This window comes from Symphodus melops, assembly GCF_947650265.1.
Source record: "Symphodus melops genome assembly, chromosome: 3".
Classification (NCBI taxonomy): Eukaryota; Metazoa; Chordata; class Actinopteri; order Labriformes; family Labridae; genus Symphodus; species Symphodus melops.
In genome coordinates, this window is record NC_136693.1 from 2,134,690 (window position 1) to 2,161,122 (window position 26,433).

Here is a 26,433-nt window from a genome sequence, read left to right on the forward strand (position 1 = left end):
TGATATCGATGAGTCTGCTGAACACTTTCAAACGAGTTCATCCCAAAGCTGGCTGCTGGATTTATCACCTCCACCTCAATGAATGAAGGGATTTTCATGCAGCTGTGTGTGTGTGTGTGTGTGTAGAGCGGTGTTGTGTAGTATGACTTTAAATCTGTTTGTCCTGCAGTGCGTCGGGTCTGGAAGTAAACAAACAGTGCTGCGGTGATGCCTTCACGTCCAGTCGGAGAAATACGTTTCCATCATTCTGACTAAAAAGACAAGTGGAGGCGTTTGAGTGGTTTAGTCTGATCCTGAATAATTCCCTCGTTTCCGTCCTTTTGGCTCAATAGTGGTGCTTTGCATTGTGGGTAAAGTACGTGATGAAGCCTGGTCTGATGCATACTGCAGATTTTTCCTGAATCAGAATCTCCTGCTGATTCCTCAAATGTTCGCTTTACTGCATTTTGGACAAATCAGTGCGTACTACTAGTGTGGTGGGCGATTTTATTTTTATTGTTTCCTCTCGATGCCATTTTTTTTTTTTGCTTGTCCAGCACTTTTTAAATGTGCTGTTGAAATAAAGATGGGTTTTAAGAACAGCCCGAGTGATGAGTGAGGATCTTTATATTCAAACACCGTGAGAGAGAATGGACTCAATTATCTGCAGCAGATGAAGTTTAAAAATTTATTGTGATGCATTAAATTGAAGAGTCAGATTATTAAGGGGGGGGGGGGGGGGGGGGGGGGATGCTGGTTTTGGATTTGAACAAAGAGACTCCACTACGGTCATTTCGTTTCATGTCCAGAGAAGTCCACTGACATGTGTCCACATGTTCCCAGCGCTTCACTTCTTTTTCACAAACTTCTTGTGGGTGGCGTTGGGGTTGGCCCGTCTCCGGCCCCCGCCACACTGGCCGTCTTTAATGTGCAGGTTGGCGGCTCGGCTGTAGATGTCGTTCTCGCTGAAGGGCGAAGATCCCGCCACGTAGTCCGGGTTGAAGACGTCGGTTTTTTGCCGAGCTTTGCGGGAGAGTCTCTGCTGCGGGAAACGCTGATCCTCCACCAGCTGAGGGTTGTTTGCGTGTTTCCCTCCCTGAGGCAGAGGCAGCGAGTGCTGCAACGAAACACACACAGAGGGGACACTCAAACCAGCTCCAGACCACCTCTCCTGTCCTGATGTGTGTGTGTGTGTGTGTGTGTGTGTCTCACCCTCAGTCCCTTTGAGTTCAGCACTTTGGGGTTCTTGGAGAAGTGCATCTGCTTGCTGCCGTCCTCGTTGACGGTCACGGCCACCTTCTTCAGCGTTTGGTTTCCACAGTGAGGACAGAACACTCGGGTCATGTTGCTCGTCGTCCTGAAAATTCAAAACTCTTCAGTTAAAGCTGCTCGTTCACACATCTGACTCGTCTCTGTTTGGACCTCCACAACTGAATTCAAACAAGTCAGCGGTCAGAAACTAGTCGAACCAAACAGAGCAGCCCTGACATTTAACACCACTGTTAAGTAAGCAACGTCAGTTCACAGACTGGGACGTGGTGGAGTCGATATGAATGTGTAAAGATGATTGGCCGAGAGGTTCTGTTCACTCACTTGTAGCAGGCGTGACACCTCAGGATGTAGTTCCTCGCCTGTTTGATCAGCATCCCGTTCACCGAGAGCACGTGGAGTCCGATCTGAATGAGCACGTTCTGCCAGGACGAGAAAATCATCAGTCAACAGAACGCTCGAGTCCAGAGGACGCGCCCGAGAGAGCAGAGACGCTTCGGTTACCTGCATGGCGAAGTCCGTGGTCAGACATCCGACTTTGACATCAGCAGGAGCCGTCCAATCACCCGAGTCCATCTTCAGCTGTTTGATGTTACTGGGAGTGATCCAACCACCTCCATCATCATCCTCCTCCTCCTCCTCTTCATCGTCAGGCTGGTTCTCTTCGTCTGATTGGTCAGTTCCGCTCACACCGTCCACCTTCTGCCAAACAAACAGAAAGACTCGATCTCAGGGTGAAAACGGCGAGAGCAGCGTGAGCGAGCGTGAACGTTCGTGAAAGTCACCAGTAAGTCGAGCAGGCTGTCCTCGACGCTCAGCAGCGGCTCTCTCCAGAAGAGGAAGCTGTTGAACGTGTCGCTGTCAGAAGACGTCTGATGATCGTGTTCCGTCTGTTTCTGGATGCTGTTTGAATTCAGAGCGTCGACGTTATCCTGAAAAATAAAAACAACACATTAACAGGAAACCAGGAAGTGTGTGTGTGTGTGTGTGTGTGTGAGAACTTTATTGTAACTTTGTTTAATTTTTTGACTTTTCACGGCTGAGCAAGAACGGACTCAAACAGGCGGGCTTAAACAGCTTCTCCACCACATTTCTTTCAAACATTCAAATTCTGTCTTTTTTCTTCTTCTTCATTTTATCTATTTTGTTTGTTTGTCTGTTTAAAGTGCAAAAAAAAAAAAAACCGTGCATGAAAAACTCCCTCACGAGTCACGACACTTGAATCTTTGTGCCTCAGATATTTTCTGCAGCACAAAGTGGCGAGGTAGAGGCGACACGTGAAGCTCCTCACCGTTTGATCTGCGTGAAGACTCACCAGTAAGTCCAGCAGTTCGCCGTCGATGGACACCAGTGGCGTCCTCCAGAAGTGAAAGGCGTTGTACTCGTCGGCGTCGGCAGGTTTCGGACTCTCTGTTCTCGTTTCTCTCGGAGTCTGTTTGACGTTCGGACTGTCGGCAGGCTTCTGAAGGACATCAACGTGTTTCGAGTGTTACTGCTCGTCTGGACACGTCGTGCTTTTACTCTCCGCTCAGACGTTCAGCACAAACAGAGTTTTACCTTAGAGGGGAAGTGAAATCCTGCGACGTTCATCGGAGTCTCCGGGTGGCGCTGCGTGCTCTGAATATTCACCTGAAATCAGAAACCACGTGACGGTCGACAGCTCAAAGACTTTTTAAAGGTCGTTGCTTTAACTCTTTGTATTCTGTCACCTGAAGGTGATAAAGGGGGAAGTTGTTTCTCTTTACATTAAACTTTGATAAAAAAAACTTTTGAGCTTGAATTTGAACAAAAAGAAAACACAAACAAATAAATCTTAACTGGACGAACTCACTGAGGAATCAGAATGTTCAAAAATCTAAGTTTTCACTTCAGTTCAAATTTGAAATAAAATCCCCAAAAACCGATTCTTTAAAAAGATGTTAGTGCAGCTTGTCGTAGATTTACTGATTTGATTGGTTGCTTGAGATACCGGCAGGTAAAGATTACTCTGCAGCTGGGGGGGGGGGGGCTCACATAGTTTAAGGAGTTAGGATGCTTTGAGGGGGCTCTCTCAGGTACCTTGATCTCAGGCTCTTTCTTCAGGTGCTGCGAGCCAACGTGCTCCACTTCCAGCTGGTAGGTCAGAGCCAGGACTTTGATGTCGGTGGCTGACAGACTCGGGTAATCTCCGGTCTTCTTGGAGAACTCGGTCACTGAGACGAGAGACAAAAGGAGGAAATCCACACGTAAGAGCCAACAAAGCGCACACACCGAGCTTCCAACATGGCGGCTACGGTGAAGGTTTAACACACAGAATGAACGCCACCTAACCCCGACCCGACTGATGCATTTACCCAGTCTGATGTGTTCAGGATGGGGCTCTTTAAAGTTCAGCTGGTACGGCAGGAAGGACAGACTCCTCCTGGTCGGTTTGTCTCGGATCTCGTCCACCACATCTTTCAGGGTGTAGATGGTCTTACCGATGTCCTGCGACACGATCAAACACAAAGAGTCAGAGCGACAAATTTAAGATCAGGGAAGAGCATTAATGTTCGTCTCTACAGTCTCCTTTCAGACTGCAATTATCGCTAAAGCACCATTAAAAAATTCATTTTGAATGTCAGGGGAATTAAATTGTCTTCAGCCTCATGTCCTCATAATAAAATAAAAAAATCGTATCTAGATGCATCATATTCTGAGCTGAGTGTGTGGCTACATCCCTTTAAGATAAGATAAAATAAACCTTTATTCATCTTGAAAAGAAAATGTACAGAGATACAGCAGCAAAGCAGGATAACAGAAGAAATAAAATCACACACTGCAAAATTAAATTAGATAAAAATATGGAAAAATATGCATCAAATTATTATAAGAGCCGGTAACTTAAAGAAGGAAGTCTGTATACAGTGTATATAGAGTCTCACGTGCATTTATGATTTAAATCTCTTTGCACGAGCTCAGTTTGTGTAAATGTGGATAAAAGTCAAAACACAGAAATAAAAACAATATTTATTAAAAAAAATAATGTGTAAAATTTAAATCGCAGCCAGAGTAAATAGAGAGACTTCACTAGAGCTGGTAAAATGTTACTCTCAACATAAACAGATTATTTGTTGTTTTATTTGCGCATCACGTCTCTTCTCTGTGCGCAGCTTTGGGCCTGACAGCGAGCTGAAAACTTTCAGTACCCGGATTGACGGACGGAAGTCAAAGTAGCACGAGGACTGTCTGTTATAGTTGTTTTTTTTTTCCTAAAAATCATCCTCAGAGTAAAATCTCACCTGGAGAGGAGCTTTCTTTAAAAAGGCTCCAGCATCTGCGACAACATGCTCCACTATGGTAAGCGCCATGTTGGTTTGGAGACCAACAGCTGCAGCGACCAATCAGAGGACTGGAAAGAATAATCTCGCGACACCTTTTTTTGTAGTCGGAAATATGACAACTACACATTTAAAACGCTTAAATATCACCAATTTAACTGTCTGCAGACCTGGAGAATTACGTTTTAATGTGATTTTTTTTTTTAAATAACAGTAAAGCTTAATTGTGTTTACTTATTTTACCTGTTAAGGTAAAGGAAGTTTATTCTTACATCCAATTTCAGCAACATCGCAATTCATAGCGCTGCAAGACATTAAATGCATCACGACAGAGGGAAAAGGATACATGAAATCACTCAAACAAACAAGGAACAAGATTTGATGTGAAAATATTTGAAATAAAAAAAAAGATCAAAAGGAAATACAAAAAATTACATCTTTACGTTTTTCTCTCCCTCTGGACACAGATATAGTAAACGTAAATTTACTGAGATATTCTTTAAAACTAAACCGTAGATACCCACAAATGTTTTAATGCCAAGAAAACATTTTAGTTTGGATCATAATATAGCTTTAGTAGTGATTAATACAGAAGCCTCTGGGTAAGTCTGAGATCTCCCACCGTTTCAGTTCTCATGAACGCAGCGTCGTCACGTGACGTTTTGTTGACGGTAGGAGGAGACGGAGAAAGATGGCGGCCCGTTGGAGCAGCGAGAATGTGGTGGTGGAGTTTCGCGATGCTCAGGTATTTTCTGCGAGACATCTCAGGTGTCAAATAAGTGACGTCACGTGAGGTGGACGGTTCAAATGTTTTCTACCAAGTCTTAAAAAATCAACAAAGTCAGAAAACAACAGTTTTCATGAAGTTGCTCCAAACTCCATCAATCCTCTTGTTGACTTGCACTTTTCTCTGTTGACAATAATTAAAAGTAGGGTTGTCACTAAAACCACAGTACCACTTAATTTAACAAAATGAGACTGTAGACAAATAATGACTGAATAAAATATTAATTAAGGGGCTTGTTTGTGTGTTTTATTCTCTTAATAAGTGGTTATTTTGCATATGGTCACTAACAACTAAATAAACTCAACTAAACCTGTTCCATTATCACCTTCTGTGTTTTTTTAGGCCACCGCCATGTCAGTGGACTGTCTGGGCTCACACGCAGTACTGTCCGGGTAAGTTCGAGTCCCCTGAACGCACCACAGTTCTTCACAGGGGGACAGAAGTCAAAGAGTGGAAGCAGTGCAGGAGGTCAACAAAAATCATTCAGGAGTAGAACAGTATTTGATTCAAATGAGGGACAATTACATGTATGCACTCTTGTTACTGAGACATGATGCTACACACACACACCCCGGCTGAATATGTGTACGCCCACCTTCACGAGCATCAAGTGGCAGACACGATGGAGAGGAGGGCTGTCATCAGATAAAGACTTTATAACATCACACGTTTGAATGTTTTTTGTTTTTTTTCCCCCCCAGGAGACGTTTCCTCTACATGGTGAACCTCGAGGCTCCGTCTGAGCCTCCGAGGAAAATCAGTCGTCAGAGTAAGTGGGACGTGGGGACGGTCCAGTGGAATCCTCACAGGTCAGAGTCCCACGTCTTCGCTGCATCGGTGAGTTCTTTTTAATATCGATTTATCAACAAAAGACATGCATGAAGAAAACTCTTCCCTGGACATAATCAAACGCACACCATGTGTCGTCTGCAGAGTAACCAGCGCGTGGATCTGTACTCGTGGAGGGACGGCTGTGGAGACGTGCACACCTCCCTGCAGGCTCACACCCGAGTCATCAGGTAGGCGTGTTCATGTAAAAACCTCCTGTCAGGTGATCCTGATACCAACGTGGTGCATTTAAAGACTCATTGTTGTATGAACTCAGACTCTGTGATGTGTTCAGGGACTCTTTGTTTTTGTCCCCAGTGATCTGGACTGGTCCTGGTTTGAACCCGAGTTCCTGGTCACCAGCTCGGTGGACACTTACATCTACATCTGGGACACGAGGTGAGAGGGGACGCTGATCTTTGCGTCTCGTCAGTTTCAGTTTTGACATTTGAACTCATCACAGCGTTTCTGTGTTCCACTCTGCAGGGACACTCGGAAACCCACGGTGGCGCTGTCTGCTGTCGGTGAGTCATTGAAGGTCACGTTTCTCCGTTTGATTGGTCGATCTTCAACCTGCGTCCTCACACCTTCACACATCCTGTCTCTCTTGTTTCCAGCCGGAGCGGCTCAGGTGAAGTGGAACAGGAAGAACCAGAACCTGCTGGCGTCCAGTCACGATGGAGACGTTCGAATCTGGGATAAAAGAGTAAGCAGAGGTCACGTGAGGTCACCTGTGCACGGCGAGCGCTCAGGTTCAACCCTTCTTTGATTCTCTCCGAGCAGAAGCCAAACACGGCCGTGGAGTACGTGGCGGCTCACCTGTCGAAGATCCACGGCCTCGACTGGCACCCGGAGAACGAGTTCATCTTCGCCACGTCGAGCCAGGACAACTCAGTGAGGGTGAGAAAAACGAGCCGCCTCGAACACAACACCGATGTTCTGATCAAATGATTCGCAGAGTTTAAAACCAAAGATTCATCCAGAATCCATGAGGAGAGGCATGTTAAGTGTGTGTGTGTGTGTGTGTGTGTGTGTGTGTGTTCAGTTCTGGGATTACAGACAGCCCAGGAAGTATCTGAACGTCCTGTCCTGCCAGGTGCCGGTGTGGAAGGCCCGCTACACGGTGAGTATCACAGTTTTAATTTTCTAAAGGTGATTGTGAAAAGAAATTATCAGACACACAGATTGTTTTCTAATGTCACACTTTAAATCTACTAAAAAAGCAAAAACACACAACTGTAGAAGAAGGAGTAAGCAGTGTGTGTGTGTGTGTGTGTGTGTGTGTTGTCTCAGCCGTTCTCCAACGGTCTGGTCACAGTGATGGTTCCTCAGCTGAGGAGAGAGAACAGTCTGTTACTTTGGAGCACGCTCGACCTCAACAATCCCGTCCACGCCTTCGTCGGACACGACGACGTGGTGCTGGAGTTCCAGTGGAGGCCGCAGAAAGAAGGTGACCCGTGACACACACACACGCACACACACGCACACACACCCTGACTGACTGTCCCAGAGTCCATGCATCTCATTTCATACCGACTCAAACACATGTCCTCTTCTCTGCAGCTCAGACGTTTATTAGGTGTTTAGTGAACACGTGTAAAGTGTCTGTGTGACGGTTTGTGGACTCTTTAGGCTCGAAGGATTACCAGCTGGTCACCTGGTCCAGAGACCAGACTCTGAGGATCTGGAGGGTGGATCCTCAGCTGCAGAAGGTCAGTGTGAAAACCACAGAGACAGAGGCCTGTTGTAGTTTGCTCTCCTCTCACTCAGCCTCATGTGGTTGTGCAGCTGTGTGTCAGTGACGTGGACGACCTGATGGAGGGGATGTCTCTCACCGTCGAGGCCGAGAAGTCTCTGTCGTCTCAGGAGCCCGAGAGTCAGTACGGTGTCGGCCTCAACTCTGAAAACCTTCAGGGTGAGAGATGCGTCAAGTTGAACTTCACGGTCTCTTTGCATCGTGCTTCTCCTCCCGCTTAAAGCTGCACCTGTTGTTTCCTGCTCTGTCGTTCTTCAGATCAGGACTCTGGAGGTCGTCAGGACTCAGCGGGGGGTTCAGGTGTCCCTCAGACTCTGCAGCAGGAGTTTTCATTGGTCAACCTACAGATCAGAAACGTCAACGTGGAGGTGAGAATGTGACATTTACTGTCCCTTTAACGTCCGTATCTATGATCTAATTTAATGTATAGGAGACATCTTTTAAATCCGTAGCAGTCAGCGTCCGTGTCGACGTCAAACGGAGATGTTTTCTGTGCAGATGGACGCAGTGAACCGCAGCTGCGTGGTGTCGGCTCACTTCGGCAGCCATCAGGTTCACCTGGTCGTCAAGTTTCCTGCTCAGTATCCCAACAACGCCGCGCCAACCTTCCAGTTTGTCTCCCCAACAACCATCCCCTCCATCATGAAGATAAAGATCCAGAAGGTACGGATGGATCCTGAACGCACCACGACACCACGTGTAATTCTTGTCATTGAAAGTTAAAGAGGACGATCTTCATGCTTTGTTTTCTCCATGCGTTCAGATTCTGACTGACACGTCCCTGCAGAAAGTGAAGAGAAACCAGAACTGTCTGGAGCCGTGTGTGCGACAGCTGGTTTCCTGTCTGGAGTCGGACATGGTGGGTCTCTCTCCCCCCCCCCGCCCCCCCATCCTGATCCTCTCCTCCCACTAGTCTGAAGTCTCAAGCAGCTAGGTTAGCTCATGCTAACCTTTCCTACTCCCTCACACAGACTCAGGAGGACGGTCCGACCTCCAGCCCCTTCGTGCTCTCCAACCCCGTCACTCCGGCCCTGCAGGCGTTCCCTCGAGTCACCAACACGTACGGCTCCTATCAGGTAAGGAGACACGTTTTACAGCGCGCAGACACGACCGCAGGGAAGACGTTTTTATCTCCATCAAACGTGCAGAGAATAATCGTCTTCTTTTTAGGATGCAAACATCCCGTTCCCTCGGACCTCCGGCGCTCGTTTCTGTGGTACCGGCTGCCTTGTTTACTTCACCCGACCAATCACGATGCATCGCTCTGTCCCGCCCACTGAACCCACTCCCAGGTAAACACACACACACACACACACACACAGGTGCATGCTCTAACATCAGTGTGCAAATGTGTCGCTGTGATCGGAGGTGTAAAAGAGACGAGAAAAGCGATATACGAGTCCCTTCACAGGAGAAAAGCCAGGGTAGCCTTCCTGTTTGATCACATCTGCGTGTTGTGTTCAGGTCCCTGTCGGCTCTGTCGGCCTATCACAGCGGAGTGCTGACCCCGATGAAGATGCGTTCAGAGTCTCAGAGCACGCTGCGCTTGTACAGCGGCAGCCCGACTCGCTCCGACAAAGACACCGTCTCCATCTCCTCCTTCTACTACAAAGAGCGGGTAAGAGGCGCCGTCCTGACACCCATCATCCCATGTCATGTGCAAGGCAGCTGTTTCCTTATTAGCATGCTAGCCTGACTCACGGTGTCACAGTTTCTGAACGTATAACAAAGACTGCAGAGTTTTCAGACTGAACCAGGGTCAGAAGTCTTTCCAGAACATCTCAAAGTCATGTTTCACTCGTCCCGGGTTATTCGGGTCGTCCATACTTTCAGTGTGATTAAGGAGTCCAGGTCAAAGGAACAAATATCTCTTAGGACTTCAACATGCTTCTGGTTTCACCTTGTTGTTGACATCAGTTTCAGCAGCCAATGAGGTTGCAGCAGAGGCTTACATTTGAGGACTTCACTTTAGTTACTTTTAAAAAAAGAAAGTCCCCTCTCCCTCTCTCTCTCTCTCTCTCCCTGATGGGCTACTATATGTTTTTCCTTTTATTTGTTTCCTCTGGCTAATCACCTGCTGCTGCTGGCCACGCCTTCTTCCTATTCTCCTCCAATCAGAAGCTCCCAATCTCTGCGTCCCGGCGCTGGTCTGTCCAAACCCTCCATGATTGGCCGGTATTGAATGAGCTCTGTCCTTTCATGAAACCATCCCTCCTTCGTTTCCTCTCTTCTCAGTAACCTTTTCTTTGCACATCAGCGCTAACCTCCTTACAGCTGAGCCGCTTACAAAGTCAAAGAACATTGTCGCTTCCAAGTTTGAATTGTGATGCTGTTTGGAGTCTGTCAGCATCAGCATCCTCCCGAGACGGTAACAAGGAAGTCACAGTGACTGGTAAAGACGTAGTTGAAGCTCTTGAAGTACGCTGAACATTTCCTCACGTCTGGATTGATCAGATGAGACGAACCTTCAAACATCTTCTTTCAGTAATAGAAAACCTAACTGAGCTTGTGAAACACTTTTCTAATCTTCTGACGACTCCATGCTTCTTTCACACACGCACTTCGTAAAGTGTCCCTCAGTATTTACTGATCACGTCCATACGCCGCCGCCGACGCAGCGACAAGAGCGACTCCGGGTTCAGTCGCCACGTGTCTGCAGGAGCTGGGGATCGAATCCCTGACCTTACCTCTGAGCCACAGCCGCCCCAGAATAGTGCTTCCTGACTGCAGCTCTGTACATAACTCAATCAATTCAGATCTGTGTTTTCTCTTCAGCTGTGAATAAAGGAACAAAAACAAGTCCCTTCATAGTCTTTCCACTCTTTTAGCTCCGCAGCATTTAGCACAGCTGGTTAGCATTATCCGCTACAGTCGACCACTGGACATGAGATTCAAACTCAGATGGTACAAGCACACGTCCTGTCTGCTCTTTAACTGAGTCTAAAGCTTTGAACTAACACTTAACAACATCAGGAGCCTTTCTGTGATCATCAGAAGAACTCACGTCTCTGTTTTGACCCTTAATTCAAACATCTTGTTGACGTAATTTGGCTCTTCAGGCTCCACATGAGTTAGTTGATAATAATCTGTGCACTAACTTGTGTGTTCACGCTGCGAGACACAAGTGGAGGTGTTCTGGATCCTTCCATAGGAGGGGCAGAGAAGACCCGGCCCCTGAGGCTTCATGATGCACCGACCACTTTATTTCATCAAAGAAATCCCCAAACTGTTCTTTGAGTCAGAGACAAGCACAACACACATGTAGTGTGATGACTCCATGGAGCCTCTTAAAGGGACAGTAACAGCAGCCTCATGTCACAGGCCTCGCGCACCATCAGTCAGTGTCTCGCAGTGTGAACCGTCTCTAACAGTAATTTGTCATGGAGACCACTTTTAATTAAGTGGTGCTTTTTTTGTCTCCTCTTGGTCTGCCGCCCCTCCCTCCTCCTCCTCCTCCTCCTCCTCCCGTCTGTCTGTCCGTCCGTCCGTCCGTCTTGTCTGTCAGAAATCTCGGCGGTTCAAGACGAAGCGCGAGGGGACGGACTACGGGAACCGTCCAATCAAACTGGCCGGAAAGGTCATCATCCAGGAGATTTCCTGCCTGCTGCCCGTCCACAAGGCTCTGGGAGAGAGCTACATGTAACTATCTGTGAACTTCACTTCAGGGTGGGAGGGGCCAACAGAGCTTCTTGACCTTTCACAATGTTTCCACAGAAACTGTTAGACATCAAAAATAGTTGCATTCGGGGGACGTCATCCCAAAATCTGTGAAAAAATATAACACCAGTTTAGTCATCTGAATTTGGGTAAATACTGAATCAGCAGGAACAAGACTCTGCTGCGGAGGATCAGTGATTTACCTTTCAAAATAAAATGTCAAAATGAGAAGACTTTATTGATTGGACAGTGCACTAGAGGCAGCTGTATAGAATTATACTTAGTTTTTTTTTTCTGTCTTGTTCAGTCTGAACATGAACGACATCCAGGAAACGTGTCAGAAGAACGCAGCAGCGGCGCTGACAGTTGGACGCAGAGACGTAGCGAAGGTGAAAAAAAAAAAGTGCAGCTGTTTTCTTTCTTCAGGCAGCATGAACTCAAAACATGGCAGCTGCTGGAGCTCAAGATGTCACACGTACAGGAGGTTTGTCTGAACGCTCGTCTGTGTGTGTGTGTGTGTGTGTGTGTGTGATTTTGCAGGTGTGGGCTCTGGCATCTGCAGCAACCGATCAGGATCTGAGTCCAGACTCAGACCCCGACACAGAGACCCCCTGGGCCAGACACCCATTCGGACGCCAGCTGCTGGAGACCCTGTGAGTTGATTTGTTTCATCAGGAGGAAAACTCGCCAGACGTTCCCGCCGTGGAAAATATTCTAGAGCAGAGAGTAGAGAGAGGAGGGACGGTGTTAGCCGGGGCAGGAGAGAGATGAAACTGAGGGATGTGACCTGATGTTGTGTTCAGAGCCCATTCTGAAAGCTGTGTGTGTGTGTGTGTGTGTGTGTGTGTGTGTGTGTGTGTGTGTGTGTTTAACAGTTTGGATCACTACAGTCAGATGAGCGACGTCCAGACTCTGGCCATGCTGTGCAGCGTGTTCAGAGCTCAGGCTGCTCCTGCAGACTCTTTCTCTCTGTACGGACAGCATCCATCACGCTCCTCCATCTTCCCCCCACCGCACTCCAGATATGTACGTTTCACCCAAACTGCCAAACAACAATGATGTTTGCTGTAAATTTACACTCACACGATCTGCATGTTAACGTTTCAGCCCAGCTACACGTCTGGCTCCGTCACCTCGGGCTCCTGCTCCAGCACCTCTGACTCCATCACGACCTCCAACTGGAACCCAGGTGAGCCTCCACAGCGCCGCCTGCAGGCCAACGACCCATCCGCTTCATCACTCCTTTACATGATTTATCCGTTCATTCGTTTTCTTGTTGTTGACAGGTCGAGAGTCTGAACACCCGAACCCCTGGGGCGAGTCCTCCCCTGATGATTATCGCTATGGTAACCAAGGCTACACGGATCCACGGGAACGAGAGCGGGAGCAGCACGATATGAACAAGAGGTGATATAGAAGGAAAGATGACTTTTTTTTTTTTTTTGCTGACATGTTCTCTGTTTCTTTAACACAAACTCCCCCCCCCCCCCCCCCCCCCCCCCGCAGGCTGCTGGACCCGGCCAACATGCTGCAGTTTGATGACTTTAAGAAGTGCTATGGTGAAATCTTGTACCGCTGGGGACTGAGGGACAAACGAGCCGATGTTCTCAAGTTCGCCTCGTGCCCCCCTGAACCTCACAAAGGCATTGGTACGTTTATCTCCGAACATTCCCCCCCCCCCCGTATATGTTGAACTTTTCACACATGATACAAATGATCTGCTGCCTGTGTTCGAAGGTCGCACACTAAACGATGTATTGAGACCATGAGGGTCCCTGATTGTTCTAATACACACTCAGCTGTGTTGCTAATGCTAATGCTAACCCTGTTTCTCTCTGTCTGTCTGCAGAGTTTGGCGTGTACTGCTGTCACTGTCGCAGTCAGGCCAGGGGAACTCAGTGCGCCGTGTGCAAGCGTCTCACCTTCCAGTGCGCCATCTGTCACGTGGCCGTACGCGGCTCCTCCAACTTCTGCCTGAGCTGCGGTCACGGCGGACACACCAGTCACATGATGGACTGGTTCCGCCGACAGGACGAGTGCCCGGCTGGCTGCGGCTGCCACTGTCTGCTGCAGAGCACCTTCTGATGCAGCTTGGACTACTCGTGTGCTCACAGACGATGACAGGACAACAGTAAGCTACTGCTGAGACCGAAGGACAATCATGTTCCCTGGAGGTTAAACCCTCCAGACTGAATTTAAACCCAAAGGCTAGACTTGTCATTAATTTCACGCTGCCTTCATGAACAACTTTCTCCGTAGCACTGAGCGTCTGAAGAAGTGATTTTCTGTGAGACGGATCAGAAGCTTCACCCAGAGAGTCCGCTGAAGTCCTGCAAGACCAGAAGCTTTCCCAACACGTTTCTTTGGGGGGAGGGGGGGGGGGGGGTCGTAGAGTGTGAATAATATGTTCATATTAACAATCCCTTTAATGCTGTAACACCACAAAATAAAAACACTGTCACTGCAAAAAGCAAAGAAACAACAGCATGTGAATCTCAGGTCATGTGACTCTAGTTCAGAGGTAGGAGTGTGTTCACTGCCTGCCCTGAGCGTGGGATAGGACAGCGTCGGTCGCTCCATATTCACAGAGGCCTTACTGGACTCAGTGCTGGATCTAGACTGTTTTTTATGTTAAACTCTGAATGAAGAAAGTGTGAATAGTTAACAAATGTAGTTGATGTAAAATAAAATGAAGTTTGAATTGAAATGTCTGTTTCAGTATTATATCGTCGTAACTGTCACAGTCATGCTGGTCCAGATGTTGCATCCCTACCAGCTGTGTCTGATCACAGGAGAGGTGGAGGCTGAGGTCGGTATCTGGAGGGAGATTTCAGCCGGCAGAAGACGCACCGAGTCAGCAGATCTGAGGTCTGTAGTCTGGACACAGGAAACGGCTTTCCACACTGCTCACACTGGAAAAAAGACCGACCTGTGAATCTGAAGCATTCAGTATCTGATACAGCTGAGCAACAAGAAATGGTAAACGTGATGTTGGGATATTTCTCTCACTTTGAAGATGTGAACTCCTGTTCCCTCAGCTGCAATCTTCTCCAGGACTTCAGGGATTTCCTCCATGTTCTCCAAGTTCCACAGTCGGACGGTTTTATCCTGCAGAGAACAAAAAAAAAAAAAAAAAAAAAGAGGCAGACGCTAAGTCACTCAGATGTTTATTACAATAAGACGGTGAAGACTTGATCTGAACACATTTATCAGTTGACGAAGAACAGAGAACAGACCTGGTCCATGTTTGTCGCACCAGTTGAGACGTGCACACCAGTGGATCAAAATAAGCATCACTGACAACAAACTGAACAATGATGGAGACTGAAGCCATCAGGGAGGTTCCTCCTAAATATGCTCTAACTTGTCTGATAAACATGTTACAGAGACCTGTCCCTCAGGAGAAGAGATTTGGGGCGGCAGTAGCTCAGTCTGTAGGGACTTGGATTGGGAACCGGAGGGTCGCCGGTTCAAGTCCCGGCACGGAGCAAGTCCGGAAACTGGTCTGGTAGCTGGAGAGGTGCCAGTCCATTTCCTGAGCACTGCCGAGGTGCCCCTGAGCAAGGCACCGAACCCCAAAAACTGCTCTGGAGCGCCCGCTGGGGGCAGCAACCTCACTCTGAGACCTCTCCATTAATGCAGAGTGAAAACCGAATTTCCCCTTGCGGGATTAATAAAGTATATATATATATTAAAAAATAATAATAATAATAAAAAAAAAAAAATCCCTGGTCCTCAATAGACCCTGAAGTAAAATGTCAGCCTCACGAGAGGATGTAAAAAGCCAACAGCATGTTGAGTCTTCAGAGCAGAGGAAGCTGACTGTAACGTTATATCTGATTATAAAGATGATGGACGAGGAGTCGAGGTACCTTGGAAGCAGAGGCCACTAACTTCCTGTCAGCTGAGACCGACACGTCTGTTACCCAGTCGCTGTGGCCCTGTGACGAAGACGACAAACGCAATACAGATATAAACAGGACGCCTTCATTTCACGAAGGATTAAAAACAAAGTGAGTACTGCTCGTAGTGTTTGAACACCTTCAGAGTGAGAGTCGGGCAGAGGGTGGATGTATCCCAGAGTGCAACAGTGCGGTCGTAGGAGCCAGACACAAGCAGGCTGGCTGTGGATGAACGTGCACATTATTCATGTTGACAGATGATCACTGTATAAATGTGGCTCACAGGAGTCGCCCCCCAGCTCACCGTCAACGGAGAAGCTGCAGGAGCTCACGCTGCCTTCGTGGCCGCTCCGCAGCAGAGTCCCGCCGTGAGAGCGAAATCCTCCCGCTTGCAGGTCCCACAGCTTCAAACTTTTATCCCATGATGCAGTGCACAGGAAGTGCCCGTTGTCGGTGAAGCAGCAGTCCGAGATGACGTTGTTGTGGTTACTGAGAGAAACCGGAAAACAAAGCACATGAAGACAGAACTTGTTTCCAGATGTTGGTACAGAATTGTCAGTTTGGGGTTCAGTGGGTTCTCAGGGGCCCACTGGTGTACTAAAATAACACATCACAATGACTGACTACATTTAAACATTAACCATGACGAACAGCAGGCCATAATAAGAGAAGATAAAGGATCATGAGAAGCTTCTGTGGAGTGTTGGTCACCTGTTGATCGACACCGTCGTTTCCTGGTGCCTCATGTCCCACAGTTTGATGTCCCGGTCTGCGGACACCGTGGCCACCCGTCGGCTCTGAGGATCAAACCGACACCGCATGATGGTGGAGCGGTGATGATCTGTGAAGCCAAACAGAGATATTATAAACCGTCTCAAGAATCCACACTATGTGTCGCCAGGCTGTGTGGCGTCGCACCGTTGACGTGGTGCAGTATCTTCCCGTCCTCTGAGTCGAGGATGTAAACGATGCTCTTTGGATCTGCGGTGCAGACGAGCAGCTGGCCGTCAGACGAAGAGCTGCAGGAGGTCAGCAGGCCGCCCAGTTTGCAATTCCACTGCAAGAAGAGATTGAGCAATAATAACAAGATCAGCAATAATCATTAACTTCAGACCAGAGGGTCGGTTTGAAACTCGGTGCTCCTATTTCAACAACCAGCAGACAGAGAGAAGAAGAAGAGTTACCAGAGTCTGTCCAGTCTCCAGATCTGTGACCACCATCGTTTTATCCCATGAGACTGTAACCATCCTGAGACACACACACACACACACACACACAATATCATTTTTTAGAAACACAGTCGCAAAAAGCTGAAAAGTCTGCTGAATGTCCTTCAAAGTAAGTTTTTAAACAGACACATTTCAGCACAAGGCCTTCACCAGCTTTCAGCCTTCAACGTTGATTAACTGATAGATAGTCTTTGATAGGTGCCTTTGTACCGGTCTCATCAGAATAAAGTTGTATTCTGTTCTTTTCTATTCTTTGCAAACTAATAAAATGTGTCTGTTTATCTTTTCCAATAAAGCATGAGGGGTAATTGTGTGCTTTATGATTCTATTTTGACTAAAAAACACAATGAAGAAAGGTGTGGTTTAGTGCGAGACAGAAGCCCCATTACTCCGCTGCAGACAGAAATGATTCATGAATTATTCATCTTTACTCACCTGCTGCTGTTTGGGATGAGAGTGCACTCACTGATGGTCCTACCGTGAAGTCCATCGAAGACCTTCAGAGGTCTGCAGCTCTCGACATCCTGCACAGGTCAAAGGTGTCAACAGGACAACACAATGATGACCAACTTCTGCTGAACTCATCCACGTGGAGAACAGAAAACTACTGAGGTGTTAAGAGCTGTTTAATCACCTACTAAACACAGCCAGAGAGGAATGAAACAGCTTTTTTTTTTGTCACAATAGAGGATTGCAGAGAGAAATCTCCATCCATAGTAAGATGATGGTTTACCCAGAGGATGGCACTGCGGTCTGAGGAGCAGCTCAAGACTCGGCTGTTGTCGAAGCAGAGTCGAGCTGCGGTGACAGAGTCGCTGTGACCTCGTAACATCTTCACTGGAACCTGCACACATAAAAAAAATAACAATATTAACTTATTAATATTTCTAAAGGCAGACCTTGAACGCACCATGCTAACTTTAGCCACCGAGCTAACCGCTGAAATGCAGTTACCTGGGACTCTCCTCCACCTGCGTCTCTTTCCTCGTCGGGCGTCTCCACCTCTCCTCCTCCGTGTGTAGGTTCCTCCACTGATAGAGGGTCGAGTTTCTTTGTCGTCATTTCAGAAATTATTTGGTTAAAAAGTCTGAAAGCCGATGAAGAGACTTTTAGGTCTCCGTCGCGACAGTTACCATAGCAACACACGCTCGCGATGGTGCCTTCGCGGCATGTGGGACAATAAGATAAAGCTTCTCTAACACTAAGAAAATAGTTTATAAATTAGCTTTAAAGGGGATATATTGTGAAAAATCCACTTTTACAGTATTTTTGAACATTTATTTATGTAACCAGAGTGTCTATTGATGAAAATATTGAAGAAAAAAAAAAAACTTCCCTCCCCTCACCTGGTATCTCCACCCATGGACTCCACCTCCAGACTAGAGCAACACTTTAATGCAGATCTGTCATTTGTAAGTCTTCCCCTTTTAATGCTCTAAGCACTCAAATATAACTCAATAGATCAGTAAATAAATCAATACAATCATCAACATTAAATCATTTTATTATTTAATGAAAAACAAAAGAGAATCCATCCATGAAAGGAGGTGAATCAGGAAAGACTGAGGTCAACTCTGATGCTTTTCTTTTTGTATGTTGGTCGTCCTCACGGAGGACACACTTCCAGCTTGTTCACCAGGTCTCCCGTGACTTCACGCTTTTCAGTCTGGAACGAGAAGACACGAGATATTAAGACGGACATGCAGACACTCTGAGGTTGAGCCGCGTTTTTGGTGGCAGTGAATTTACAATCGGACAACTTTATCGAAAACGAATCCTCTGTTAGCGCTTAATTAACTACTGTTTGTTCAAGGAAGGCTCAGACTGCAAGTGGTTAAAACTGTCACATTAGACTTCATCTCTCTCATGAGCTTTAATATAACGCTGATGTTTGTGAAATCACCTTTTGAGCAGCTCCTCTGTGGAAACCTGCTCTTCTTCTCCACCGTCACTGTCCTCCTCTGAGCTGCTGTCCGACGTCTCCTTCTTGCTCTTCTTTTGCTGCTTCCCTTTGTGTTTGTGCTTCTTGTGTTTCTTCTTCTGCAGGACAAATAAACGATGATGTGTAGTCAGCAGAGAAAAAAAAGACGAGCAGTCAGGAGAACGAGTCACTCCATGTTTGTTTTTCTACCTTTTTCTCCTTTTTGTGTTTGTGCTGTTTCTTGTTCTTGTGTTTCTTGTCTTTGCTCCTCCTGCTGGGTTTCTCCTCCTCAGCGGGAGAGCAGATGGAGGTGGCGCCTCCTCTGGCTGAACAGGGGAACAGCAGGGTCAACATAATCATTTTTGGCATGATATTGTCATTGTTAATAAATCGTGTAGAATCATATGAATGTTTAGATTTAGGTGGACTCACAAGGAGCAGCTGAAGGAGGCGGCAGCTTCGGACCAAACTCCTCTTCCTCTCGTGTTGAGTTTGGAGTTGAAACCTCTGCTTTAAAGAAACACAAACACTTTTGGACCTCTGATTATATCGATGTAACACAGATGTGTTTCTGTATCGTTTGTCAGTTCCTACCTGTGTGCTGGCGAGATGTAGTGTTGGGCGTGGTTTTGGAAGACGTGACGGAGGAGGAGGAAGAGGAGGGGGTGGAGGGGACTTTGAAGAGGTTGATCAGCTGTGATTCCCCCTGGACCTCGTCCGTCTTCGTGCCTCCTACCTCCTCCTCCTCTTCCTCGTCACTCTCTTCCTCTGAGGAAGACGATGATTTCTCATCAGAGGAGCCGGCGAAGATGGCCTTGAACAGATCCATAGGAGGCCTGCTCTCCTCCTCTTCCACCTCCTCTTCTTCTCGATCGTCTTTGTTCGCCTTCTCCTCATCGGACAGCTTTGTCTGTAGGAAGAGAAGACACAAGCTCAGACTTCCAAAACGCCCCCTTAGCTTCACCCGGGGTTCAGGACTCACCTCCTTCGCTCTGCTGTCTGGAGTTTGATGGTTGGAGCCGCTGGAGGCCGGAGAGGTGTTTTTTTCAGTTTTGGTCTCAGTTTGGTTTCGTGCAGCACTGAGGAGTTCACTCAGCGGGTCCTTCTTCTTCTTCTGTTCTTCTTTTTGGCCGGAGACGTCCCATCGAGATCTCTTCCCAGACTCTGGAGGCTTTGGAGGAGCTGAGGAGGAAGAGGAGGAGGATGTGAGTACAGAATTTTAGAGGGCGTCGGTATGAGTAAAGTATGTGTTGCCTGAGTAATGTGAGTCTCGTTAATAAACAATCTGAGACATTAACGTTTTGAAGGCAGCCAAACATCCAAGTCGAAAAACACGAGTCAAGAAATGTTCGTTTCAGGTAAGAAGAAAAGTTACCTGCAGGCTCTCTGCTCTCGGTCACGGTGAGAAAGTTGAAGACTGAAAACTTGTCCCTCTTCACCTTCGGCAGACCGACAATACCAGCCCTGTGGGACCAAGAGCAGGGTGAGGACAGGAACCCGTCTGACACACTGAGCTGAACATAGAACCCGTGTCCCAGTCAGGTTGTATTTATGTGGCGTGTGAGAGATTTACCCAGGATACGGGTCGGGGACGTTGAACCTCTTGCACAGCAGTTTGTCAGGATACCACTCGAATGTCTCTCTGGTCATTTTTCCAAACATCTTCATGTTGACTGCAGCCTGTTTGTCGTCCACGTCGCCCTGACACACACACACACACAGACACAGACACACACTTTAAGCTTAAAAACCAAAGTATCTAAATGATCGTTTTCACTTTGAGGTTCTTGTGAAACACAGTTTACTTTTCCCTGATGATGTCACTGTGATGTCATCAGGGTTACCTCTCACATTGTCTTTCTCCGGATGCTTATATAAGTACTCTTTTCTTTTTGTGTGTGTGGTTACATAACCTGCTGACGAGTGCAGTGTGTGAACTTTAATTTTTTTTTTTTTTTTTTTTGCTTTCAGGTTTTAGATCATTCAGCCAACGTCTTTATGAAAGAGAACTCATGTGTTGGATCTTCCCTTTAAACGTCTCGGTCTCACCTCCTCGTCCCGGCGGACCTCCACGCTGTCGTCGTCCTCCTCTTGTTTGCCCCGGGTGAAGCGGGAGGAGAGCGAGGACGAGCTGGGTCTGTAGAGGATGGAGGCTCGCACAAACTCGTCCCTCTCCCGGCTCCGCTCCCACTCCGTCACCCCCGGGTCCAGACTCTGATCCAGGGCGTCTTTGAAACCACAGACAGAGGAGGAGGCTTTTAATCTGGAACTTCTCCTGCTTTATTCAAACTCTAAACTCTGAAGGAAACTTGTCTGAGGAGCAGACTGCAGGGATTCAAACCCAGTTTCTGACCTTTGTCTCCCTGTTTCAGGCGACTCAGGTACATCTCGTAGCGCGCCTGTTTACTGGGGTCCTTCTCAAACGGTCTGAAGGTCTGTGAGGTGGTCTCGACTCCCCTCCACACGGCCAGCGCCTCCTGCTGCCGGCCGAGCTCCACCGAGCCGGCTGCCTTCGCCGCCAGCGAGCTCGCCAAGGTCACGGCCGACTTCACGGCGTCCTGGGAGAGCGGGGGCGGGGCTGTGGCGGAGTTGCGGAGGTTTTTCAGTCGCTCTCTGTCTTCAGGCCTCAGCAGCTCCATGACTGAACTGGGACCTGATCCACATTTAAGACAAAGTTCATCTGATTTTGGCCTCAACAGCACAGATTTATCCAACAGTATTTTCTTGCTGACAGATTCATCACTACCTTGCAGTGTGTCCTCTCCCAGCAGCGCCCTCCTCTGGCCAGAGTCCAGCTGGTGGCGTCCTCCTGGTTCAGGCTCCTCTTTGATGACCATGTGACCCCTGGAGGTCTTCAGAGCTTCGGCCAGAGCGGGACTGACCCCTGAAAGACTGGTCACATCGACTGGCGGTCGAAAGTGATGGACGGGCCGATAGTCTCGGGGCAGATCAGGAGGAGGGAAGATCTACATACAGAGAGAGAACGCCGTCAGTAACACAGTGAAGGTGTCAGGGGAGGAGAGGTTTGAAGTCGCTTACATTTTTTTCCCCGACTGGTTTCTGGGCCAAAGTGAAACCCTCCAGGATTTTGCCGAGATATGAAGCGTCTTTACTTTTATCTGTGAGCAGAAAAAATCCAGGTGAGTTTTCTTCTTCAGAACATTTTTAAAAACATGAAACGAAAAAAGAGAGAGAGGAGGAAACGACACTGAGCTGGAATTAAAATCCGACATGAAACTTCTGTCTGACTGAAACGAAAGTAATCAGGAGGTAGAAGGCGGAATTTAACGTCAGGATGAATATGATTGGACCGTTAGCTTTGATAAAGCTGCAGGACGAGTCATCAGAGGAAATCTTCTGATGACAGATAAATATTAAAGACGGGAGCGCTGATTCAAACTGGAAAGAAGGCTGTGCACAGGGTGCCTTGTTAGCTGGAGCTGGAGATGGCCTGTAATAAGGAGTTTAGGGAGAGGTGCTGGGAGCCACGACACAATCAGTCATTTGGTTTTTGTTCTTTTCTTTTTAAGAGGGGAGGGGGGACAGCGGGTGTGTATTGTAACTAATGTCTTGTGTCCTGCCTGTCTGTATACTGCTACTGGATGCCCTGAATTTCCCTCGGGATCAATAAAGTATCTATCTATCTTTTTGGCGAGGGTCTCCAGCCCCTTTTTGGTTTCCATGGTTATTTGTAATCAGAACATTTCAGTGAAATAAAGCTTGTGGGTTAAATCTTGTCCTTAAGTTTAGCTCTCCATGGTTTGAGCTCGAGTGTTTTGCTAGCAGGGGCCAGAACGCTTCATCACGCTATGCTCGACTATTCAGCGTGCAGACGGGGCTTCTAGTATCTCAGCCTGCTCCTCCTTCAGGGTTTGTTTTCTGCAGTTTAGAAAAGTCAATCAATAACTCAGTCGGCCTCAGTGATGGTTCCAACACGTGTGTGTGTGTGTGTGTGTGTGTGTGTGTGTGTGTGTGTGTGTGTGAAGGCGTTTTTTGGCCTGGTCTTTTTCCAGGCTGTGTCACCTGGTTTCTTCTTGTACTGCTGTGGAGCCGTCCAGCCGTACAGGCCGTCTCCAGGCTCCTCTCCTCCCAACACCGTGTCGTATCGAGACATGGAGTCTCTGTGGTAAACCTCTTCATCATCGTCATCCTCCAGAGCTCCGATCCCAAACGCCTGCAGCAACACAAAGTTACAATAAAACCTTTTTCTTTCCTCTTTCATCACAGCTTCGCTTCCAACGTGTTCAAGCCCACCTGCCCGGCCACACCTCCTCGCCGCGAGCCCCTCTGTGCTCCTCCAAACAGCCGACTCCTCGTGTCAGACTGCGGCCTGAACAGGTCGATGTGTTCTACAGCTGCTCCGCCCAGCAGAGCCAGGCCTGGGTCTAGACCGCGGTACCCCAGACCCTGAACCCCCACCTTAGGGTCAAAGTCCACCGGAGTCACATCCTTTGGTGCAAAGGTGACGTTTTCAGGAGCAAACTCTTCACCATCATCATCCTCCTCCTGCTGGTCAGAGAAAGACAGTTAAATGAACTTTTTTCAAAGCTTGCATGAATAATTGTTTTTATTTTCATTTTAACCTTTTAAACTTTCCCTGATTTATTTTAAGGCTCTACAAATGATGACAAATAACAGAAAGCAACATGGCCGAAGACCTCCTCTCTTAGATTCACTCCAAAGATCTGAGTCGGACAAAATGACGAGCAGCAACGTTGGGGAGGAATTCTCGGCCCAGAAATCAAATACTGTCAATTTTCCCTGTCGCTACTCAAAACGGCCCTGCAACCGTTTTCAGCAAAAACCATCAGCCAGGAAGGGCCACTGACCTCTGAGTCCTCTGATCCAGCAGGGGGCAGCACAACGCCGTAAACTTTGGAACTTCCTTCTGTCAGAAGGAGAGAGAAAATAAAACACTTTATTTATGTTGTTTATGTGCAGTCGTTTATTTTAAGCAGAGAATGAACTAAGTTCTTCTTTTTTCTAAACACTAACTAGAAACTCCTCACAGGAGCTTTACGGTGACTCTTTATCATCGACTCTTTTCAGACAAATGAAAGAGAAATCCTGACAAAGTTGAAGATGATAACACGATATACATACAGCTGGTTATAAGAGAGAGAGACGTACCGGTCTGTTGTCTGCGAGCTTTTCTCTTCACGCGAGGTCCGACACCCTGACCCTCCTTCCAGCCCATCTTCCTCAGCAGCTCCACCCCGATGGACAGCCTGATACGCAAACAGAGACCCGTCAGGAGAGACTCCCAGAGCAGCTCGGACTCTGGATGGATTCGGTGTGTGTGTGTGTGTGTGTGTGTGTGTGTGTGTGTGTGTTTGTGTGCAGTTACCTGGCAGGAGAGATGAGTTCCTCCAGCAGAGTGTCTCCAGGGATCAGCGCCGCCTGAGCGTTGACAGCTCGCGCCTTCTCTCTGACCGCATCTTTGCGAGTGGATGAGAACTCCTGACTTGTGGTGATCTCTCGAGGAGCGATGCCGTGTTCACTGAAGTCCTGATGCACAAATTAAAAAAGAGAAAGAAAAGAAAAGAAACATCAACATTGAGAAATAACTCGACTTAGAGAGTCACAAAGTTGAAATGACTGCAGATCAGTGAAGCTCATCGACACAGGCTGTCACAGCGACTTCTCTGATTTTAGTCCACCAAGCGTTCGGGGTAAAATAAATGTTCAAGAATCTGCGAGGCTCTCTCTCTGCTGGCGTCACTCTGAGAGCGTCGAGAGACGTGGAGCGGTTCAAACATTCAAAACGTTGACACACGTCAGATAAACAGACACAGAGGATCATTCAGTGTGACAAAGACGAGTTTTCATGCTCATGTTGTTGTGATCGGGGCAGCCGTACCTCCTCATCCATGAAATCTTCAGGTCGGACATTTTGTTTCTCAGCTTTCTGTTTACGTGATGAAACGAAGGTCGACGGGGCCCAGCCTAAAGACGGACGACAACACAACAATCACAGGATGATAGGTCGTCTGTGTGTACGACTTATAGAAGGACAGCATGAGTCAAAGCTGGAACAATACAATCACAATAAAAACACAAAACAAAGAGGGGCGTCTGTGGCCTCGTGGTTAGAGAGCACGCCCCCTGTACAGAGGCTGTCTGTCCTATCTCTAAAATAAATAAAGGCGTGTTGTAAAAGTCTGAGTTAAGAGTACATAAGAGCACTGGATCAGGCCAGCAGGTGAGCAGGTGTTGGCGGTACTGACCTTCTTTCGTGCCGACTGTGTTAAAATAACCAGCTGAGAAGCCTCCGGTGAACGCTCCGTGGAACCTCTGAAATCGTCCCTTCTCATCCTTCACCGTCTGCTCGTGCAGCGGGACGGGTTTCTTCAGCGGCTCGTCTGCAACAAACACAAATAAAGATCCACACGTTCAGAACATTTTCAGAAAGAAGACTCGGCAACCACACGGAGAAAATACTTTGTTAAAGGTCCCACACGTGATGAAGATTCATTGGTTGTTATCAATGTGAATACGAGGAGATCACCGGTCTGTGAAGAATCACACTCCAGTTTTCACACGTGACTAAAACATCGAAGAGGTCAGCTCTCTCAGGTTTCCAGCAAGAACCAATTGGGACGCCCTCAACCAGCATTCATCACCATCATGTCTGCCTGACGTTTACTCCTCTTCCTCGTTTCTTTTCTTACCTCTCCTTCAGACGGATCATCCCTCTTCATTTTTCTTTGACAAACTTTAGTTTGCGACGCTCAGCAGGGAAGCAAGAACTAGTGCAGTCAGACGGAGCCCTCTTTAGGAAGCTTTCACACTGCCTTTGTATTATGTTGATAAATGTTAAATAAAAACTGTATTATGTTATTAAATGCTAAATAAAGTCTGTATCGTGTTATTACATGTTAAATAAAGTATGCGTTATGTTATTAAATGTTAAAATAAGGTCTGTATTATGTTATTTAAATGTTAAATAAAGTGTGTTATGTTGATGCTACCTCGCTAGCTGCGCGTTAGCTCAGCAGCTTAAATTGACCTGGAGACGTTTCGGTTTTTATTTACCCCCAAAAAACAACCGGAACTGTTAAAGGAAAAGGGACAGATAAAAAAAGCAGGGTGAAAATGATCCTAACCTTCTTCAAGAGGCTCCAGCGGAGTCCCATAAGTCACAAAATCCTCGTCGCTGTCACTGTCGGACGCCATGTTGATTATCTGTAACTACGGTGGCCGCTGAAGATAAAACTTCGTCATGGAAAGCGAATGTTCTTTCTTAAGGTGGCTTTAACAACAGGAAGAGAAAAGGCGACACCCTGTGGTGGAAACGCTGTACTGTGAGATGTCGATACTTTTCTTGGGTGGATAGTTTTACTGCTTATCTACACCAACTATAAACTGTTAAGATTTTTGTTATATTATAAAATATGAACACGGGTGTACTAAAAGATTCATTTCAAAGTATTTGTTCATTATCTCTTCTTTCTGTGTGTCTCTGACTGTAGCTTTGTGTGGTTTTTTTTTTGCTGCCGACTGTCTTGGCCATGCAGGTCTCCAGACGCTCTTCAATGGGACAAACCTGTTTTTCACCTTTTAACTAAATTGATTATTAATAATTGACTCCACTGATTTTGCTTCATAGCTAAAAAAAAAAAAAAAAAAGCTGAGGAAAAAAGGGTTCGGAGGACTATAAAACTTTTTCACTTCATCAAACTTTGTCTGAGTTTTTTTTTATCTCTCAATTTGAAATAAATCAATAAAATAAATACATGAATGACGTTTTTAATTAATTGATAGATAGATAGATAGATAGATAGATAGATAGATAGATAGATAGAT

At 47.1% G+C, this 26,433-nt stretch overlaps 4 protein-coding genes across 12 annotated transcripts; 1 reads left to right on the forward strand and 3 right to left on the reverse strand.

Annotated features, from left to right (window-relative positions):
- Nucleotides 1–653: 653 nt before the first annotated feature.
- nob1 (NIN1 (RPN12) binding protein 1 homolog) lies at nt 654–4,621 on the reverse strand. The gene is made up of 10 exons (XM_079339878.1): nt 4,509–4,621; nt 3,582–3,714; nt 3,307–3,440; nt 2,806–2,877; nt 2,564–2,710; nt 2,034–2,180; nt 1,753–1,950; nt 1,573–1,670; nt 1,192–1,336; nt 654–1,096 (listed from the first exon to the last, which is right to left on the reverse strand). Exons 1-10 carry the CDS (start codon nt 4,575–4,577, stop codon nt 827–829), a joined length of 1,413 nt encoding a protein of 470 aa, XP_079196004.1. The 5' UTR covers nt 4,578–4,621; the 3' UTR covers nt 654–826.
- Nucleotides 4,622–4,701: 80 nt separating this feature from the next.
- On the forward strand, nt 4,702–14,282 carry wdr59 (WD repeat domain 59). Of its 4 annotated transcripts, XM_079339876.1 has the most exons (27): nt 4,702–5,292; nt 5,677–5,726; nt 6,036–6,171; nt 6,268–6,353; nt 6,481–6,561; nt 6,649–6,686; nt 6,780–6,868; nt 6,946–7,062; nt 7,208–7,285; nt 7,456–7,612; nt 7,795–7,874; nt 7,951–8,077; nt 8,177–8,286; nt 8,417–8,581; nt 8,682–8,777; nt 8,890–8,994; nt 9,089–9,210; nt 9,383–9,536; nt 10,037–10,093; nt 11,424–11,557; nt 11,883–11,964; nt 12,116–12,228; nt 12,451–12,601; nt 12,683–12,764; nt 12,862–12,982; nt 13,082–13,224; nt 13,425–14,282. In XM_079339876.1, the coding sequence occupies exons 1-27, from the start codon at nt 5,239–5,241 to the stop codon at nt 13,658–13,660; spliced, it is 2,964 nt and encodes a 987-aa protein (XP_079196002.1). In that variant the 5' UTR covers nt 4,702–5,238; the 3' UTR covers nt 13,661–14,282. The 4 variants fall into 4 exon arrangements, with proteins under 4 accessions (XP_079196002.1, XP_079196000.1, XP_079196003.1 ...); XM_079339874.1 differs by having other exon boundaries at nt 6,649–6,868; XM_079339877.1 differs by lacking the exon at nt 10,037–10,093.
- LOC306821449 (uncharacterized protein) lies at nt 7,983–17,864 on the reverse strand. Of its 3 annotated transcripts, none has more exons than XM_079339880.1 (12): nt 17,661–17,864; nt 17,440–17,550; nt 17,142–17,230; nt 16,662–16,725; nt 16,396–16,534; nt 16,189–16,318; nt 15,782–15,966; nt 15,617–15,699; nt 15,448–15,516; nt 14,585–14,683; nt 14,349–14,487; nt 7,983–8,070 (listed from the first exon to the last, which is right to left on the reverse strand). In XM_079339880.1, exons 1-11 carry the CDS (start codon nt 17,766–17,768, stop codon nt 14,362–14,364), a joined length of 1,203 nt encoding a protein of 400 aa, XP_079196006.1. In that variant the 5' UTR covers nt 17,769–17,864; the 3' UTR covers nt 7,983–8,070; nt 14,349–14,361. The 3 variants fall into 3 exon arrangements, with proteins under 3 accessions (XP_079196006.1, XP_079196005.1, XP_079196007.1); XM_079339879.1 differs by lacking the exon at nt 7,983–8,070 and adding an exon at nt 8,172–8,259; XM_079339881.1 differs by lacking the exon at nt 7,983–8,070 and adding an exon at nt 12,204–12,258.
- Nucleotides 17,865–18,192: 328 nt separating this feature from the next.
- Nucleotides 18,193–25,841, reverse strand: gpatch1 (G patch domain containing 1). 4 transcript variants are annotated; one of them, XM_079339111.1, is made up of 20 exons: nt 25,734–25,841; nt 24,855–24,989; nt 24,488–24,573; nt 23,975–24,135; nt 23,758–23,855; nt 23,457–23,515; nt 22,882–23,130; nt 22,651–22,801; nt 21,667–21,746; nt 21,374–21,593; nt 20,981–21,280; nt 20,677–20,855; nt 20,201–20,328; nt 20,003–20,091; nt 19,610–19,809; nt 19,222–19,537; nt 19,060–19,137; nt 18,838–18,953; nt 18,610–18,746; nt 18,193–18,372 (listed from the first exon to the last, which is right to left on the reverse strand). In XM_079339111.1, exons 1-20 carry the CDS (start codon nt 25,801–25,803, stop codon nt 18,339–18,341), a joined length of 2,886 nt encoding a protein of 961 aa, XP_079195237.1. In that variant the 5' UTR covers nt 25,804–25,841; the 3' UTR covers nt 18,193–18,338. The 4 variants fall into 4 exon arrangements, with proteins under 4 accessions (XP_079195237.1, XP_079195235.1, XP_079195236.1 ...); XM_079339109.1 differs by having other exon boundaries at nt 22,882–23,133; XM_079339110.1 differs by having other exon boundaries at nt 19,060–19,134; nt 22,882–23,136.
- Nucleotides 25,842–26,433: the final 592 nt, after the last annotated feature.

What these genes read in the sequence shown, in the direction of transcription:
- LOC306821449 (XM_079339880.1), bottom strand. Translation starts at nt 17,768, where the DNA reads ATGACGACAAAGAAACTCGACCCTCTATCAGTGGAGGAACCTACACAC. An exon ending in ACCGCAGTGCCATCCTCTGG is followed by an intron (nt 17,231 to 17,439) that starts GTAAACCATCAT and finishes TGACCTGTGCAG; the next exon opens with GATGTCGAGAGCTGCAGACC. An exon ending in ACGACGGTGTCGATCAACAG is followed by an intron (nt 15,967 to 16,188) that starts GTGACCAACACT and finishes GGTTTCTCTCAG; the next exon opens with TAACCACAACAACGTCATCT.
- gpatch1 (XM_079339108.1), bottom strand. Translation starts at nt 25,803, where the DNA reads ATGGCGTCCGACAGTGACAGCGACGAGGATTTTGTGACTTATGGGACT. An exon ending in CGAGAGCAGAGAGCCTGCAG is followed by an intron (nt 19,810 to 20,002) that starts GTAACTTTTCTT and finishes CTTCCTCCTCAG; the next exon opens with CTCCTCCAAAGCCTCCAGAG. An exon ending in TACATCTCGCCAGCACACAG is followed by an intron (nt 19,138 to 19,221) that starts GTAGGAACTGAC and finishes GTTTCTTTAAAG; the next exon opens with CAGAGGTTTCAACTCCAAAC.
- wdr59 (XM_079339874.1), top strand. Translation starts at nt 5,239, where the DNA reads ATGGCGGCCCGTTGGAGCAGCGAGAATGTGGTGGTGGAGTTTCGCGAT. An exon ending in TGTGGAAGGCCCGCTACACG is followed by an intron (nt 7,286 to 7,455) that starts GTGAGTATCACA and finishes GTGTTGTCTCAG; the next exon opens with CCGTTCTCCAACGGTCTGGT. An exon ending in AAACCCTCCATGATTGGCCG is followed by an intron (nt 10,094 to 11,423) that starts GTATTGAATGAG and finishes CTTGTCTGTCAG; the next exon opens with AAATCTCGGCGGTTCAAGAC.
- nob1 (XM_079339878.1), bottom strand. Translation starts at nt 4,577, where the DNA reads ATGGCGCTTACCATAGTGGAGCATGTTGTCGCAGATGCTGGAGCCTTT. An exon ending in AGAAAGAGCCTGAGATCAAG is followed by an intron (nt 2,878 to 3,306) that starts GTACCTGAGAGA and finishes TTCTGATTTCAG; the next exon opens with GTGAATATTCAGAGCACGCA. An exon ending in CCACGGACTTCGCCATGCAG is followed by an intron (nt 1,671 to 1,752) that starts GTAACCGAAGCG and finishes TCGTCCTGGCAG; the next exon opens with AACGTGCTCATTCAGATCGG.